The 19,396-nt window shown below is 38.6% G+C and overlaps 1 protein-coding gene across 3 annotated transcripts in view; it reads left to right on the top strand.

Moving 5' to 3' along the window:
* Positions 1-19,396, top strand: part of FAF2 (Fas associated factor family member 2) — a 63,957-nt gene that overhangs the window by 40,914 nt on the left and 3,647 nt on the right. For 2 of the 3 annotated variants that reach the window (XM_004737551.3, XM_045075588.1), the window contains exons 3-10: positions 5,087-5,221; positions 7,445-7,521; positions 10,063-10,201; positions 11,774-11,859; positions 11,956-12,047; positions 13,423-13,600; positions 14,605-14,776; positions 15,463-15,606. In XM_004737551.3, the coding sequence (XP_004737608.1) occupies positions 5,087-5,221; positions 7,445-7,521; positions 10,063-10,201; positions 11,774-11,859; positions 11,956-12,047; positions 13,423-13,600; positions 14,605-14,776; positions 15,463-15,606 (1,023 nt within the window). Of the gene's footprint in view, positions 1-4,645; positions 4,975-5,086; positions 5,222-7,444; positions 7,522-10,062; positions 10,202-11,773; positions 11,860-11,955; positions 12,048-13,422; positions 13,601-14,604; positions 14,777-15,462; positions 15,607-19,396 lie in introns of those variants that run through there. The other variant, XM_013059302.2, reaches the window with a different exon arrangement.

Raw genomic sequence — 19,396 nt, 5'->3', positions numbered from 1 at the left:
GTGGGATTATGCCATCTTTACAGTTTTTTTCACCTTAATCTATTTTAGTAACTCATAAAAATAACACATGAAATACATTAAAATAATCCTGGCTTTAAAAAGTTTAAAGCCTAAAATGAAATATGAAAAAAATCCCATTCAGATCACATTTCTATTACAATCTTTTAATCCTAAACCCCTAATAAAATAATATTAAATGTTTCCAGATATTTTTATGCCTATCTAAAAATTTATGTATATATTTCCCCCAAATAATCCAGAGGTTCTTGAACTTTTTCATGCCACTGTTTACACTTAAGAATTTGAGAACCTCCATAGAGCTTGTTTATACTGGCTTTTATCAATTGATACTTATTACTGTATTACAAATTAAAACCAAAAAAATTTTTAGCTCATTTTAAAAATAAATCCATTACATGTTAACATAAATTTTTGCAAATCTCTTAAATGTCTAGCTTAATAGAGAAAAAAATCTGGATTTTCATCTGCGTTACCTTTAATCTGTTTTGATACATCGCTTTAGTTGAAGTATGTGAAGAAAATCTAGTTTCACCCAATTATAGTTGAAAATGAGAAAAATACTTCAGTAACCTTTCCATATAACCATGGTTGTTCTCTGATACATGGCAGTTTCTTATTAGCTGTGATATGGAATTTGAAACCATATGAAGGAACTTTCCACTCTTTTACATTGAAATCTATTGATCTTTCTTGCACTTGTTGTTGTTGTTGTTTAGTTCTTATGAATGATTTTTTTTTTAAGGTTTATTTATTTATTTTAGAGCGAGAGTGCATATGTTAGCTAGGGTAAGGAGCAGAGGGGGAGGGACAAGACGACTCCACACTGAGCGTCGACCTCTTTTGGAGCTTGATCCCACAACCCTGAGATCATGAACCCAATTGAAATCAACAGTTGGATGCTCAGCTGACTGAGCCACCCAGGTGCCCCATAAATGTCCTTTTTATTTTTATTTATTTATATTTATTATTTTTTTAAGATTTTATTTATTTATTTGACAGACAGAGATCACAAGTAGGCAGAGAGGCAGGCAGAGAGAGAGAGGGAAGCAGGCTCCCTGCTGAGCAGAGAGCCCGATGCGGGCCTGGATCCCAGGACCCTGAGATCATGACCTAGCTCAAGGCAGAGGCTTTAACCCACTGAGCCACCCAGGCGCCCCTATAATTTCATGTGTTAATAGCACCACCATACTAATCAGAAAAGCTTTTAAAAGGCGTTAGGAAATCACCAAGTTTACAATGGCAAATACAAGTTTTCTAAAATTCTAATTTTTGCCTAGAAGCTCTAATTTATCATTGACAGTAATTGCTTTCAGTTGTGGGTTTTAAATGACAGCTTTATTATTGATACGTAATTCACATACCAAACGGTTCACCCATTTAAAATGTGAAATTCAGCAGATTTTAGTATATTCACAAAGTTGTGCAGCCATTACCACCATCAGTTTTAAAACATTTTCCCAAAAATGTTTTAGAATATTGAGACCCTGACCCCCCACACACCAAAAACCCCATACCCTTTAGCTATTACCCACCTACTTCTATCCCTCCCTGTTCCTAAGCAACTACTAACCTACTTTCTGTTTATAGATTTTCCTTTTCTGGACTTCCATGTGAGTGGAATTGTATATGGTCTTTTGTGACTGGCTGCTTTCACTCGATATTTTCAAGGTTCATCCATGTTCGCATGTATCAGCACTGCATTCCTTTTTTTGTGTTGTGGTAAAATAAACATAAAAACTTACCATTTTAACCATTTTTAAGTTTACAATTTTGTTACATTAAGTACAATTATATTGTTGTGATAATGGTAATACTGTCCATCTTCAGAACTTTTTCATAGTCCCACACTGAAACTCTGTACCTATTAAATTTGAACAATTATTTTCCATTATCTTCTTCCCCTGCCTCTGGTAACCATAATTGCATTTTTTGTCTCTATAGAATTTGGCTATTCTAAATACCTCTTATAAGTGGCATCAGACTGTATTTGTCCATTTATGTCTGGCTTACTTCACTTAGCATGTTGTTTTCAAGATTTATGTATGTCATAATATGTATCAATACTTCATTCCTTTTTATTGTCAAATCACATTCCCTTGTATGAATATACCACAGTTGATAAATGCTTGGGTGTTTCCACTTTTTCCATTATCAGTAATGTTGCAGTGAACAGTAGTATACAAATTTTTGTGGAGATTATTTCATTTCTCTTGGATGTATATCTAGGAGTGGAGTTGCTGAGTCTTGTGACAACTCTGTGTTTAACCTTTTGAAGAACTGCCAGACTGTTTCCAAAGAGGCTACACTATTTTACATTCCCAGCAGTAGTGTATGAAGGTTCCGATTTCTCCACATCCTTACTAACATTTGTTAATCTTTTATATTATAGTCTTTTTGTGGATGTGAAATATTTTCTTGTGCTGTTGATTTGCGTTTTTCTGATGGCTAATTATATAGAACATTTTTGTGCTTGTTGGTTATTTATATATCAGTGGAGAAATGTCTATTTGTCCACTTTTAAATTGGGTTATTATGTTTTTGATGATGAGTTCTAAAAACATAAGTTTTTAATGTTTTCTTGATACCACACTCTTTTTTTTTTTTAAAGATTTTATTTATTTATTTGACAGACAGAGATCACAAGTAGGCAGAGAGGCAGGCAGAGAGAGAGAGAGAGAGAGGGAAGCAGGCTTCCTGCGGAGCAGGGAGCCCGATGCGGGGCTCGATCCCAGGACCCTGAGATCATGACCCGAGCTGAAGGCAGCAGCCCAAACCACTGAGCCACCCAGGCGCCCCTTGATACCACACTCTTAAAGATATATGTAAATCTTTTCTTTGATTCTGTGGGCTGTCTTTTGATTCTGTTGGTAGTTTCCCTTTGATGCACAGAAGTTTTCAGTTTTGGTGAAAAGTCCATTTTATCTAATTTTTTTCTTTTTTTGTTTGTGCTTTTAGTGTCATATCTAAGGAACAGTTGCCTAATACAAGGTCATGAAGATTTTAATTTTTCTTTTACAAGTTGTATAATTTCAGCTCTTTAGGTCTTTGATGTATTTTGAGTAAATTTTTGCATATAATGTGATTTAGGAGTTCAAGTTCATTCTTTTGCATGTCAGTAAGTTGTCCCAGCATCATTTGTTGAAGAATGCTCTTTCCACATTGTTATGCCATAATACTCAAAAATATGAAAACTTAGAGAACTACCTGATGAAGTTAGCCACCTCACAAAGTTTAAAGCCAACTATCATGGTTAGCACACACAAGTTCGTAAAAGACCACCTTCACTTCTTCTTCTTCTTTTTTTTTTTTTTTTTAAAGATTTTATTTATTTATTTGACAGACAGAGATCACAAGTAGGCAGAGAGAGGAAGGGAAGCAGGCTCCCTGCTGAGCAGAGAGCCCGATGCGGGGTTTGATCCCAGGACCCTGGGACCACGACCCGAGCCGAAGGCAGAGGTTTTAACCCACTGAGCCACCCAGGCGCCCCACCACCTTCACTTCTGACAGTAACTGCAGGTTTGGGAATTTCCCAAAACCACCCTCAGGTTTGATAATTCATGAGAAGAGTTCTCTAAAAGCTATTATACTTGGGTGACAGTTTATTACATGGAAAGAATACAGACTAAAATCAGCTAAAGGAAAAGACATATAGGGCAGAATCTTGACTTCTAAACACAAAGCTTCCATATTCCTCTTTAATGGAATCAAAGATTTATGACATTATTCATGAAGTATTGCCAACCAAGGAAGCTCATCTCAGCTTCTGTGTCCAGAGTTTTCACTGGGGCTTCATTACATGGTCATGATTGAATTGATTGGTTGCCTACTATTGAGCTCAGTCTCCAGATCAACTGATACTCATTACACAAAGTCCCCACCCTAAAACATATGGTTGGTCTTTCCGGGATGGCCATTTTTGCCCTGAGATCTGGTAACAAAGACACTCCTATCAGAGATTATCTCCCAGAATCCAAAACCAAAAACCTAGATCTCTCTTTGGGTAGGGCCAGATTTTTTATGACAGTGACAAATACTCATTTTCTGGGGCAAAGTTAAGAAGAGAGTAAAGTTTTGAGGGACACCCAAAAACTGGCTCAGTTGGTTAAACGTCCAACTCTTGGTTCTGGCTCAGATCATGATCTTGGAGTCATGAGATTGAGTCCTGTATGGGGCTCCACACTCGGTGGGGAGTCTGCTTAAGATTCTCTCCCTCTGCCCCTCCCCCCACTCACACGCACTTGCTGTCTCTCTAATAAATAAATAATCTTTATTTAAAAAAGAGAATAAGGTTTTTTTATTGAATATTCTATCAAGAATTATATTAGGATCTTGAGGCACCTGGGTGGCTCAGTTGGTTAAGCATCTACCTTTGGCTCAGGTCATGGTCCCAGGGTTCTGGGATCGAGCCCTGCGTCAGACTGCTTGCTCAGCAGTGAGTCTGCTTCTCCCTCTCTCTCTGCCTGCCACTCCCCCTGCTTGGCTGTCTCACTCACTCTCTTTCTCTCAAATAAATAAAATCTTAAAAATAAAATCTTTAAAAAATTATATTAGGATCTTATATAGACATCCTATTAAATTTTCAAATTAACCCTGAAAATAGTATTCTTTTGTTTTACATGTGAGGAAACTGAGGCTCATAAGCCAATCGACTTCTGAGTGATAGAGCTAAGATTCAGACCTAAGTTTCTCTGTTCCAAAGCCAAGCCCTCCATCAAACACTGCTCATCATGACTGCTCCATTGCATGTCTATAGGTATTCTCTGTGGATGGCTTTCCTTCCTACAGTGAAGCACCTTGGATCCCAGCCACCCTTAATAACACATACCGTTTGGATAAAAGCAGTTGTGTTTGCCGCATTAATGGAGCTTCCAGATAAGCTTCTTGGACTTCTGTGAATTCTGGAGCTATCACCACACACTGACTCCCAGCATAGTGCGTTAAATGTCTATAAAGGTATACTCCTCAAGTAATCCTTTTTGAAACACCAAGCAGTGGTTGCCTCATCTTTTCTTTTGGGTTGAATTGAGTATCACTGAAACTCTTAATGCTCTTTTTTCCTTCTCAGGCTGCTGTACAGGACCGACTGAATGAGCAAGAAGGTGTACCAAGTGTTTTCAACCCACCTCCATCCCGACCCCTGCAAGTTAATACAGCTGACCACAGGATCTACAGCTATGTTGTCTCAAGACCACAACCAAGGGCAAGTTATTTGTAGCTGGAATTTCCCCCTTATTTTATAAGTCCATTCACTAGGTTGTATTGATCTCTGTATGACAGGAATAAGGAAATAATCAGAATGGGAGCCTTAGCTAGACCTGGCTCTCTGGTTGATTTATTCCTCAATGAATTGATAACTATCCTTTTTTTTCCCCCTTTTGCTAGTTTTTTTTAGGAGTTTTTTGTACCTTGTTTTGAGTACACAGTTTTATTTACATGTCTAAAAATGTTTGCTACATATTAAATAGATCTTCCACTTTTTTCCCCAAGATTTTTTTTTTTTTAAAGATTTTATTTATTTGACACAGAGAGATCACAAGTAAGCAGAGAGGCAGGCAGAGAAAGAGGCAGAAGCAGGCTCCCTGCTGAGCAGAGAGGCCAATGCAGGGCTCGATCCCAGGATCTGGGATCATGACCTGAGCTGAAGGCAGAGACTTTAACCCACTGAGCCACCCAAGTGCCCCAAGATTTTTTTTTTTAACATTTTATTTATTTATTTGACAGACAGAGATCACAAGTAGGCAGAGAGAGAGGAGGAAGCAGGCTCTCCACGGAGCAGAGAGCCCGATGCGGGGCTCAATCCCAGGACCCTGGGATCATGACCTGAGCTGAAGGCAGAGGCTTTAACCCACTGAGCCACCCAGGCACCCCAAGATTTTATTTTTTTACATAATCTCCCCAGTGTGGGGCTCAGACTCACAATCATGAAATCAAGAGTACATGTTCTGCCACTTGAGCCAGGCACCCCTAGGTCTTTCACTTTCATTTTTAAGTTAGAATGTTTACTTAGTTCTTGGTTACTTCATTTTACTTAATTTTCAGCTACTTCTGGGGAAGTACTTGGAATCTTTGTGGAGTCTTTGGTCATATGTTTGAAATTTGTCTTGAATAGCTAGTAGCAGGGAGGTGATGGTGGTTCCTTTAAATTCAGCAGGCATTTAAGGGTGCTCTATTGTATCTGGTATTTTGCTGTTGGTGATCCAGATATGAATAAAGAGCCAGTTCTCCCCCTTCAAATTGCTCTTTTAGTCTAATTAGGAAAGTCAGATAATGTATACTAATAAATGAACTCCAGAGGACTTTTTTTTTTTTTTAAGTTTTTTATTTATTTGACACATAGAGAAGACAAGGAGGGGTTGCCACAGGCAGAAGGAGAAGGAGAAGCAAGCTTTCTGCTCAGCAAGGAGCCGAGTGTGGGTCTTGATCCCAGGATCCCAGGATGGTGACCTGAGCCAGACACACATGCTTACCAACTGAACCATCCAGGCTTAAAATTCCAAGAAAGCACTCTCTTTAACCTTCCAGCAGTTAGAATTTACTCCATTATCATACTTTTGTTTATGGAGTACTTGACAACGTTTTAAAAACAGTGTTTTTAACTAGTTGTTGTAGGGTATTCTTAAGTAGAAGAAAACAGATTCCTAGAGCAATTATATGACTCCAGAAATTCTGTATATGCCTAATATTTCCTCAGTTTGTTTTGGGCTTGATTCAGTGTTTGGGACCCTATCGTCAGCCATGGGGCTTCAGAGCCCCCTGGCCATAGACACAGGGAAGGTATCACAGTAACACGTTGTGACATAGAAGAAATGCTTTGTAAACTATGGAGCCCCTTATATATTCTAGTTAATAATAACAGCAGTAGTAATTAGCATTGCTAAAATAATAGTAATTATTATTATTTTATTATTATTTATTTTCTTTTATTTTAATATTTATTAATATTAATATTGGCAGCCATTTGGGATTTATAATTGTGGTTAATATAATTATCTGTCATTTATATACAAATTTATAATCAAATGTCCCAAGGTGGTTATCTTTCTTGTTACTTCTGTATACCATATTTTAATGTGTAATGTGAAATCTGAAAAGGAAAGAATGAATATTTACAATGTTGGGAGGCATACTTGTAATTAAATTTGACTACTAGTATAAGTAACTGCAGAAAGTGCTGAAGCAGATTTAATACAATAATTATGTGATAAGGGAAAATATGATAGTATCAGATGAAATGAGATGAAAGGCAGTAGGTCTTTAGGAAGGATAGGAAAGAAAAGGGTGGCCAGGGAAGAGGGAACCATATTGTAGAGGGAGGAATCATATGAAATTCAGAACAAAAGGAGAGTGAAAATCTGAACTAGTCATTTTTGCAGGGTATTAGGGATTGAGAGAATGGTGTCTAACTTTGTTTTTGGAATTTCAGGGGCTGCTTGGATGGGGTTATTACTTGATAATGCTTCCATTCCGGTTTACCTATTACACAATACTTGATATATTTAGGTATGTACCTTTGTATTTATGCGTCAGTAGCAATAGGGCAGACTTTGGAGCTGAAACATAGACCAAAATAATAAGGTTTTTGCTGTCGGTTTTGACTTGCCAGTTTGTCATCACATTGAAGAGTCTTCCTGAACAATCTTTTAACGTAGTATGACAAGATTTTAAATTGATCAAACATAACAAATGTTGTGAAATGGAACTGTTTTAAATTGACCCTGTAAAGTAATCTTGCCTGTTGTTCTGAAGGTCAGTCTACCTACATTTATCATTATCCTCCTTCTGCCCACGTTGTTTGTCACCTCTACATTCCCTAGTTAATCTTCACACCCTTTTCTTTCTAACCACCATTATCTCATACACTCCTTATAACTTTTACCCTAAACCATCTAACTTCATCTGACTACTTCTAATCCCAACAAACTGTCTTGCTCTGAGATTACCTATATTTCTCTCTCCCACAACAGTTTTACCTCTCAGACACTGCTGTACATTCTCCTTTGTACTGGCAACCCATAGGTTGCTGACACTGTCATCCTTCCTTATGTCTACCCTCTTGATTCATACTTTCACTTTTCTTCTTGCCTCCTTCATGTACCATTCAGAGAGCTCAGCACTGGAAGACAAAGAGGGGCCTGGGCTAGAAAAGTCAAAGGGGACCAAGTTTCTGGCATATTGGTCTTGGGGCATCTGGTCTAGAGCTGAGTAGTAAATGAACCCATACTTAGGCTTTATGGGGAACTAACATGTTGTATGGGCATCCAGGCCAACAGATGGAGCTAGAATATGTGGTCTGGGCCTTGTATACATGGCAACCTATATTCCCCCCCATATATGGAAAAACTTTGCCTTGCTCTAGAGAGCAGAGGCTTTGAAGGTGAGGACCCAGCGGTGTAAAAGTGCAAGGATCAGGTAATACCTTTTACCTTGACTACTTGGTTGTTTTAGGAGTTGCCTGTTTCATGACTTCTTAGCTTTAGCAAAGTTCTTATTGGTTACCAGTTAATCAATTGGTACTTTTTCCATCCTGTTTAATTTTAAAATGGGCACATATAAACTGTTAAAATCATAACAAAGACTGAATTGAGATCTTTAAAAAAAAAAAAAAAGCTGATTGTCCTGAATTATTTAAGCCATGGGAATGTATTGTAATTAGAAAGAAAAGTTACAGCCTTTATCCATTTGCTCATCAAAATTTGAAAACTTAAGAGAATAATAAAATAGTCTTAAATCCTTAATTTCCAAGAAAGTTACCAAAATCAATTTTCTAAATGATTTCTAACCACTCCCCACATATACAACTTCTTACATTTGTTTTTAATTTCCTCTGCAATGTTTGTGTCAGTGAATTTGATTTGATTACTTAGGAGAATTTCTAAGTGAAATTGTATACACGTGGGGAATTTGAGAGGCTAAGGAATTGGCTCAGTATTTGGAAAGGACAGTGTCATAGTTTAGTCAACTTTTCTGTGCTGAAAATGCCTCAAGTACGTGAGTATTGTGTGCTTTCCTTGGAAAAAGAGTATGCATGGCATGTCTGACTAATTTTAATGCAACTGTATCATCCAGACAACTTATTTAATGTTATGTAGCTCATTGACTTGTCAAAACTCTGTCCATTGCCTTCTGTGGAAACCCAAAGGGTAAATAAGTTGTGCAATACAAATAGAAGATAGGCTTTTAAGAAACAGATGTGTGGTATCATCCTTAACTTGACAAAGCTGCCAGGTCTCCAAATCTACCAGTGTACTCTAGGTCAGTTTTAAAACTTCCTTCATGGATGCGATTAACCGCCAGCCATTTAGCAGAATTTTATTTGCCTCCTTGAAAAGCAAGTAAATCATGTCCACAAGTTCGGGTTGAAGCCTTTCCATAATTTGAATAACTTGGGAGTATGCTCTGGAAATTCAAAATCCCAGGACAATAGAAAGGAGAGGGAGAGGCAAGTAGGACAACCGAAAAAGAGACAGAACTCTATTCTAGAGCAATTCTATGCAATAGAATTTTCTGTGATAATGGAAACATTCTGTATCTTCGCTGTCCAGTGTGGAAGCCACTAACCTCATGTGACTATTGAGTACTTAATGTGGTGAGAGCAACTGAGGAACTGAATTTCATTTTGTATTTTATTTAGTTAATTTAAACTTAGCCCCATGTGTCTAGTGGCTGCCTTATTAGACAGTGCCATTCTAGGGAGTCTGGGGGCACAGTCTGACCTATGATCTTTTTGGACTGTGTCTTCCTTTTACAATTTTTCTAGTCCTGAATTTTTCTGCAAAAAAACACTCAGGATTTGTTTAGGCCATTGTTGGAATTTATAATCCTAGTAGTTTACATTTGTCTTGAAGGGGCAATGGAAAAACACTTGCTACTTTGCAGCTTTTGAGCCAGACTCTACTCTCAGATTTGATGGTCCATTCATAGACCATTCACCTCCTTTTGCTGCCATGCCTCTGGCTCTGTTGTAGGAATCTTTACGAACTGGCCCACTCCATATGCACTACAATAAGCCGATTCATGTGATATTTATTCCTTCCTCCCCAGGTTTGCTCTTCGTTTTATACGGCCTGACCCTCGCAGCCGGGTCACTGACCCCGTTGGGGACATTGTTTCATTTATGCACTCTTTTGAAGAGAAATATGGGAGGGCACACCCTGTCTTCTACCAGGGAACGTACAGCCAGGTCAGTGCCACAAACCATATAGATGCCAATTTATTGATATGGTTCTATCCACAAAGGAAAGCGTAGCCCAGCACTGATCATGTCATTCCTTTACTCAGGAACCTTAAATACCTCTTCACTGCTTACAGAAAAAGAAAGCCAGCCCTACTTAATCTAATCCCAACTTCCTTTTGAGGTTTTTCTTATATAACTTGTTTCTCCATACCCTAGGTTCCAGCTAAACCATTTCCTGAACATACTCTACTTTTTTCACCTCTGTGCCTTTGCTTTTGCTTTTCCCTCTACCTGGAATGCCTTCCTCACATTTTTGCTAAATGGAACCTTGCCCATCCTTCAACTAGGTCATATCACTCCCTTCCCTATACCCTTTCTGTTTGATGTGCCCTACTTGGCCTAGCTTGCAATCTAAAATAGTAGTCTTTCCTTCTGTGCTTTCATAGCTTTTTGGGGGGAAAACTTACAGCAGTTTCACATTCTTCCTTATATTATGGTTGATTGTGTTCATGTTTTATCTCCTGTATCAGAGAGTAATCCCCTCGAAGGCAAAGCCCAAGTTATCTTTGATCCCTCACAGAATTGAATAAGGGCATAGACCATAGACTCAAGGCAGCACATCTTACTCAACCCAAGCCACACAGGCCTTTGAACTGTTAACTCTCGGGGTGAAGATTAAGAGTTTTGTGGGTGTTAGGCATATCTCTAGTTTGCCAGAGAAAAATATAGAAATAACACTGAACATAGTCCAAAGGATGGTTTTGTTTCAGGTTTTTGTATTCCTGAATCTATCTGGTAAAAAAGAAAAATGCTTACTCTTGCTTCCTGCTTTGATTCTCCGATATCAGCTTTTTCTCATAGTTGGTCTCAGTGGCTCTGCTGCCACCTTACTCAATAAGCATTAAGCTCCCACTGTATGCTGGATGGTGTGCTCAGTGCTGGAGATGCAGACGTGAATGAGATGGTTACCTTTCATGCACCCTCCTTGCTATGATCCTGAGGGTAGACTGCCATTGGTCATTCAGGAAATCTTAATTGAATTGTAATGTGCTAAGGATTTTGGAAATGCAAAAGTATACATAGGAATCTTGGACACTGGCTTTGTCTTGAAAGATCTTTTAAACCCTTTGCTCTTTGGAATGCATTTGGGTCCCCCAGTCTTTCATCCCTGGGGTCAGGCTCATGTTTGCAGTATTTTTTTATGGACAAAGATGGTGTAGCTGTAAAGAGGCAAAATTCTCATCTCCCTTTCACCCAGTCAGATTCTCCTGTTTTTATCTTCCTTTAGACTTGGGAACAGCTGACTTTTCTGTGATTTGTTGGGGACCTTTCTTTGTCAGCCTGTCTACTCTCATGTGCCTAATACAGTTTAAATCCTAACAACACTAAAACCTTTTCATTAAAGCTTGTTAGTGTGGACTTTTTATAGGGAGAAAAATGCCAGGGATATGAAGGTAGGAGCCCAGAATCTGATTTCTTGTTCACCTTTTTTCCTCATTTCTCCTTTTGTTCCTTTAGCCTAATTAAAAGCTCAAGGCACAGTCATCGTAATAATTAGTTATCTTCTGTTTTCCACAGGCACTTAATGATGCCAAGCGGGAGCTTCGCTTCCTTTTGGTTTATCTTCATGGAGATGATCACCAGGACTCTGATGAGTTCTGTCGGTAAGTAGATTAATCATTTGTTATTTAATTTTTTTGATCTGCTGATATTCTGTAGTAATCAAGTTCTGTTCATGTCCTTTTCATCCCTCTCCATAGCAACACACTCTGTTCACCGGAAGTTATTTCTCTGATTAACACTAGGATGCTGTTCTGGGCGTGTTCCACAAATAAACCTGAGGGCTACAGGGGTGAGTTGTAGTTCTTTTTCCTCATTGAGATTGGTGAAATATCCTTGAAATAAGTGGAAAATGTGCCATTTAGTGCATGATTTTTCCGTGTGAGACACAGTGCTAGGGACTATACATTATCTTATTTAATCCTCTCAGTAGTCCTGAGATGGGGGTTGTATCATCTCCACTTTATGGTTTAGGAAACAGGCTCAGAATTTTAGAGACTGGCCCAAGATCATACAGTTAGCAAGCTCAGGTCTTTTAGACTCAGTCCATTCTTTATAGGTAACCACTGCCAGGACCTGTTTGAGTTTTAAAACACCCAGTCCTGTCCAGCAACTTACTTTTAATCTAAATGGCTTTTTACAGAGGAGTTTACTCTTGTCATCAGCAATTTTAACAGATCATTTGAGTACCTTGAATGCTGAGAGGGATTCAGAAAGTTCAAATCTTTGCTGACAATAACTCTTCACTGGAGATAAGTATTGTTAGAACTCAGTATAACATACAAAGGTAACCAGTGAAGAAAAATATAGTTACTTTGCAGCTACTTCTGTTCAGCAACTTGAGTATATACTAGCATACTAGGCACTATGCTAGATCCTAAGAATTGAGATGTTTTGCCTACATCTTAACATCTGAATCTTTACTCCTAATTGGTTTTTAAGCATCTGATAAGTTTGTACAGTGTGCATTCTGCCATTCAGATATGGCTTTGGGATTGGAGGGTAGTGGATAGAGTGAGACTAAGGATATTTTTTATAGAAGCATATAAAATCTCTTCTTTCAAACCATAAGGAAAACAAGTAAAACTCCATTATGGTAAAACCTTGGTTATTCGGAAAACCAACTTTCTGAAACTCCTTTAAAACAGAAAAACTACCTCTTTTGTTTGAGGGTGATGTGGGGGAGACTTAAAAAAGGGGATAAGGAAGGGACTGAATAAGAGGAAGAAAAGGCAGAAGACAGTGGTGGAGCTCATCACCAGTGATACAAGGCTGAGATTTGCAGCCTTATTTCCTTTAGGCTTGACACCCCACATAGGGAAAAAATCATGCTTAGTCAGATTTTTTTTATAGATCCTTTCTTATCAAAAAGACATTGTCCTTGACCCCTGCAGTCTTCCATAGCATCCTTATGACAGCCACCTTCTACCAGAAAAGCCTGTTCCATTCTAATCAAATTACCTGGGAATAGAGACACAAAAATAAAACAACAACAGCAAAGATTAAGAAACTAGGATGAAAAAAAGGTACTTAGAGAATAAGTGAGACCTCCTTTCTTTCCCAAGTGGGATTAAAACCTTTCTCTCTTGCTCATTGTGAAAAGTCGAAGAGCTGATCTGATTCATCCCTAGGGCTGCACTTCACCTATTGGCTCTTCTTTCTGTCAGTCTCACAGGCTTTACGAGAGAACACCTACCCATTCCTGGCCATGATTATGCTGAAGGATCGGAGAATGACTGTGGTGGGACGGCTAGAAGGCCTCATTCAACCCGATGACCTCATTAACCAGCTTACATTTATCATGGATGCAAACCAGACTTACCTGGTGTCAGAACGCCTTGAAAGGTACAGGAGAGTTCCTTTCTGGAACAGAGAGACCAGCTACAGATTTGAGTGGCTAACCCAGGGCTTCAAAGATCCTGACTTACTCTGTGTCGGGCAATTTTGAAAACCTTATGCATTTAGTGTTAAAATATTTATGTACATTGACTGAATTCTCTCTTCAGGTCATCTGTTCTTGGAGATGTGAATCAAAATAAAGACAAGGCTTTGTGCTCAAGAATGTATATGTCATGTCATTTAGAATACTTGAACCATGTAAAAAATGTGGAATCGTTAGAACTCTTCCCCCATTACATTAAGTGGTGTACATTAATTGTAGAAAATGTTGAAAACACAGAAAAGCACAAAAAAGAAAATTAAAAATCACCCACAGTCCTACTACAATTTTTGATATTCTGGTGTACTTTATTTTATAGATACACAATATCTTTTAACTACAACTTTTGATATTCTGGTGTACTTTATTTTATAGATACACAATATCTTTTATTCACTCACTCCTACGTATACATGCACACTTTTTTTTTTTTTTGAGAGAAAATTGGAAGTACACCAGAATGTTACAGTATTTTCTCTTTGGTTAGTAGGATTCTGAACAAGATATTTTTCCATTTTCCAAATCTTCTAAAAGGCATGTATGTGGTTTTTAGTTTTATGAAAGCAATATGTACAAAAATGCAGTAACCCAAAAGGGTATTTAAATGTAAAACGTGATCTTGATGATCACTTTTTGGCAGTAATATTGTTACTTTTGTTAGAATTGAGAAAAGGATAGTTCTGTTTGTAAAGTTAAAAGGTAAAGGAGAGGCTTGCCATTTATTTTTCTGCCAGATTAAACTGAGAAGAAAGCTCATTCAAATTCTGCCATGCTTTGCTTTGGAATCCTTCATGGTAGAATGAAATACTCATCTGTCAAGATTGTCAACCTTTTTACCTCCCCAGAAGTTTCAGTATGAGAAAAAAAGAGATTGTTTTTTTTCCTTCTCTCCTTTTTGGTCTGGCCACAGGGAAGAACGAAACCAGACCCAAGTGTTGAGACAACAGCAGGATGAGGCCTACCTGGCCTCTCTCAGGGCTGACCAGGAGAAAGAAAGGAAGAAACGGGAGGAGCGGGAACGGAAGCGGCGGAAGGAAGAGGAGGTGCAGCAGCAAAAGTTAGCAGAGGAGAGACGTCGGCGGGTAATGAGCCCATATTTTCCTCCTTGTGATTCCCAAACTGATCTTAAGTGTGAAAGGAAAAAACTTGAAAATGATGGGATTTGTGGGTGTTTTAATTCCTTGCCATTTTTTTTTTAAAGTAAGTTCTGTGCCCAGTGTGGGACTTGAACTTATGATCAAGAGTTGTATGCCCTACTGACTGAGGCAGCCAGCTGCCCCCTCCTTGCCATTTTTATGTTTACTACAAAAAGTAATTTAAAATTTTTTTTTCAATTTTTTATTAAGAACAAATACATCACTGAGCAAAAGTCAGACAAAACAACTCTGTTCCATGAAAAGCAAGTGTAAATGGGTAACAGGCAGTTGAGAATTCATAGCAATATGTTTTATTTCTTAGCACTAATCAGTGTTAGCTAATTTTGCATTTCATTCATGATCTTTCATCACGTATTGCTACTTGATTATAGCCGATGTCTTTTAGCCCTTCCTTTTTTTTCCTGACAGGTAAATACCATAACATCGTCAATAAATAATACATGTAATGCAGTAGCACTTTGAATTAGGGTGTTTCTGATTCTTGCCAAGAAGTTTTTCTTATGATAGCTGTCATTCATTTTCCTTCTGGCTGCACAGTAAACCTACGTGATGATAGTAGTCCTGTTTCCCTGTTGGAACCATAGTCTCAACTTTGTTTTGTGTCTGTACAGAATTTACAAGAGGAAAAGGAAAGGAAGTTGGAGTGCCTGCCCCCGGAGCCTTCCCCTGATGACCCTGAAAGTGTCAAGATCATTTTCAAATTACCTAATGATTCTCGAGTAGAGAGACGATTCCACTTTTCACAGTCTCTAACAGTAAGGACCCCCTAAGTTGTGTGAAGTGTATGTAGGGTCTGGGCTATAGATTTGGAAGCTTTTAAGGACTCTTGAAAGTGTTGTTGGTGTATCTGTTGCTCTGATGAACAGGAAGGGGTGGGCAGAGAGAGGAGTGCAATGAACCGTGAGGTTCCTTCAGCTGCCAACTCAAAGGAGCTGCTAAGGTTTTCTTTCATCGTGTTTGAGTTCTGAAGTGTTCCTCACCAGGAAGCTCCACAGAAGACTTGGGTATTTAAGGTGGGAGGCTCTTCCATGCTGCTCAGCTCACATTGGCTTCAGAATCCCAGCAGAACCCCTTGCTCTGTCTCCATAGCACACTCTGTCTCCACTGACCTAAAAGCATCAGAATTACACATCTGAATATAAATGCATGTACAGTTTGCATGCAGTTGTCACTCTTTGTTTCTATCCATTTAGCCCATAAGAATCCCCACTTTGTGGGGCTACCTTTTGTATTTGGTATCTAGAACTAAATAGTATTTGTCATTCCATAGGGAAATAGTTAAAAGCAGAGTCTCTTAGATTCCCCCAGAATGATGAGGCTCCTGGGTGGCTCAGTTGGTTAAGCCTCTGCCTTTGGCTCAGGTCATGATCCCTGAGTGCTGGGATCGGGACTCTGTTAGGCCTCTTGCTCAGCGGGGAATCTGCTTCTTCCTCTCCCTCTGCCTCTCCCCCACTTGTGCACATTCTCTCTGTCTCTCTCTTAAATAAATAAATTTTTTAAAAACTGGGGATCAGATTTTCATTCTAAGATTAATGGATTCGTTTTCTTGATCAGTGTACTTTTTGACTCAAGTTTCTTCATCTGTAAAATGGATATCATAATAGGTACTCCCTGATAGGATTGTTGTCGGGATTAAGTTCAGACATAAAGTATTCAACATTGCACCTGGCTCATAGTAAGCACTCACATGCTAACTGTTGCTTTTGGTATTTATAACCAAAAGGAAATTTCTGTTTATATTGATAGTGTGTTATCTTTTTAAATTTACCAACTATAGGGCGCCTGGGTGGCTCAGTGGGTTAAGCCACTGCCTTCGGCTCAGGTCATGATCTCAGGGTCCTGGGATCGAGTCCCGCATCGGGCTCTCTGCTCAGCGGGGAGCCTGCTTCCTCCTCTCTCTCTCTCTCTGCCTGCCTCTCTGCCTACTTGTGATCTCTCTCTCTCTCTGTCAAATAAATAAATAAATAAATAAAATCTTAAAAAAAAAAAATTTACCAACTATAGTAGATTATGCCATTTCCCTGATAACTGAAAACAGAGTAAACTGCATAATAGAAATGAGTATGCACTGCAGTCAGGTGAGGCCAGGTGGCACATTTATTACTTCTCCTGTTTAAGTAAAGAACATTGGACAAGTTGTAGAGTCTTTTACAGGGCCTCAGATACTTCATCAATTAAATGGAGATATAATCTGCCCTTTGATAAATGTAAACTGAAGATACCTCAGGCACTGCGCTAGGCACTCTAGGGGTTATACAGATAAGTGAGACATGGATCTGGCATTCATGCAACTTACGGTCAGTAGGGAATGTACGACTCAGAGTTAATACAAAGTAAAAAGTTGTGAGGAATCCTGGGGAGAGAAAAGTGAGTAGCTTTCTCATTTTATTTATCTCCCATTTATGCATTTATTTCTTTTAGAGTGAAATGTTCACATTCCTAACTTTGGATTCTTAAATTGGGATAACATGAATGAGCCTCAATAGTATATACCATTGTAGTAGGTAGTTACTAAATGTTCATTCCCTTCCCCTCCTAACTACGGAGGTTTGCATTGGATTTTAGCTTGCAACCATGTTCACTAACAGTTTCACATCAAAGTATACCTGAGCTTTATGGAGCTTCTACTCCCTAAACTCTAACTGTGAATGTGAAAAACCTAACAAAAATAGACTCTCTTGAGAGTTTCAGAAGAAAAATCTATTAGAATTGTGGAACAGAATAGGCTTCTGGCCTAAGGGGAACCAGCCCATCTGTTAGCTATTTAATCCTTAAAGACTTTTTTTGTTTGTTTTTAAGATTTTATTTATTCATTTGAGAGAGAGTGTGTAAGTTGGGGGGGGGGGAGGGTAGAGGGAGAGAGACAAGCTGAGCAGGGAGCCCAATGTGGGGCTCCATCCCAGGATCCCGAGATTATGACCTAAGCTAAAGGCAGCTGCTTAATTAACTGAGCCACCCAGACCTCCCCAGTCCTTTAACTCTTAAATAGGTTCTCAGTTTTTAAAAAAACAAACCTCTGACTGAAATACTTGATCATAAGTGGGGACAAAGCTCAGAGACGGGAAAGAAATGTAAAGTGTAGTGATGCTTTGGGCCTTTAACATCCATGGAGTTTATACATATAACTGAGTAGAAATTAATAGTTTTTCATGTTCTTGCAGACTTTGTATCATCTTCCTGTAAGATCTCCTCTTTGTAAATAATCCCAAAAAGTGAATGTGCAGTGGAATACTCAATTTGCACAAAGCTCAGCTCTTGATAGTAGTAAAATGCTAAGATAAAAAAGAATAAACTGTAGAAAAAAATCTCCAGGTTTCATGAGTGGGCAGAAAAGTGGCAGCTGACTTTCTGTTAAATGAATGCATGTTAGAGAGACTCCAAATCATTTTTCTATCTGTTAGGAACCAAAAGTGACCTCTGAAGGTGATGTGCAGTGTCAGTGGTAAACAGAAGATGCCAGTTTTATACCAGGGTTGAATATTTTCAACAAGATTAAAAAGGAAACAAAATATTGTTTAAGGTCTGTGTTGGGTTCATACCAGTAGTATTTGTTGCAAGTCTAATTGATGCATCTCAGCATAAGGAAAATAATATTAATGGAAATTGCACAGAGAGACAGGAACTGTAAATGATTGAGGTTGATAGATTAAAGTATATGAATTTATAAAATCATGAATGGATTTAGGGAAGAGGAGCGTGGATTTACTTCTTAAATTCTGGAGTCATATGTAGCCTCTTAAAAGCTCTAAAGAGGTAAATTTAAGACAAATGAAAAAGGAGTGCTTACACAAAGGGGACTAAACTTATGAGAGGTAGAACAAAAAGAAAATAGATTCCCTCCAAATAGGGTAACTTGAGTGTTACGTTCCTGATCTTCGGGATTGACCTGAAAGAGATTAGCACTGCCCCTCACAACATATCCTTCAGACTCTTTGGTAGAAGTAGCATGCCGGCTGAAGAGGGCCATAGAATAGATCCAGTATGCCAGTACTTAATGTGTGGTGTCAAGAGACAGGGAACAGTAAAGGTGGCCTATTCATAGTACCTCACATTTTAAGTGTTAGTAATGGGAGTTTTCTTGATGTCATCTTACTTCTCATTAAGAATTTACCTTTATTCTGTCAGAGCCAGAGCAGGGTGAGAAGGGCATTCTCATAGAAGAGAGGTCTGCAGGAAGAATGTCAGATCTTGACCAAATTAAGGAGAGGGTCTAGATGTGAGGACTGCCTAGTGCACAGAGTCAGAGCCCGAGTGGCCTCTGGTGTGGTGTGGGGTGTAGGATGTTAAAGCCAGAACTGGGTAAGGAGGGGGAAATGAACTCATGGTTTTTCTGTGTACATATATATAAGGAAGTTCAGATATAGATGTGAAATGAAACACATAATTCTAACTAGATGCTTTTGCTAAGAAAGGAAACTAGCAAAACCTGAAAACTTTGATAATGATTTAATATGTATTGTTACAGCATTAATGTGCCAGTTAAATTTCCTGTGTTTTGAGGGCTATATCATGGTTATGTAGGAGATTGTCCTGTTTATAAGACAT

Source organism: Mustela putorius, unplaced genomic scaffold (genome assembly GCF_011764305.1).
Source record: "Mustela putorius furo isolate JIRA1106 unplaced genomic scaffold, ASM1176430v1.1 tig00000145_pilon_pilon_pilon, whole genome shotgun sequence".
Taxonomy (NCBI): Eukaryota; Metazoa; Chordata; class Mammalia; order Carnivora; family Mustelidae; genus Mustela; species Mustela putorius.
Note: the sequence above shows the minus strand (reverse complement) of the source record. Positions and strands in the feature narration are given on the sequence as shown.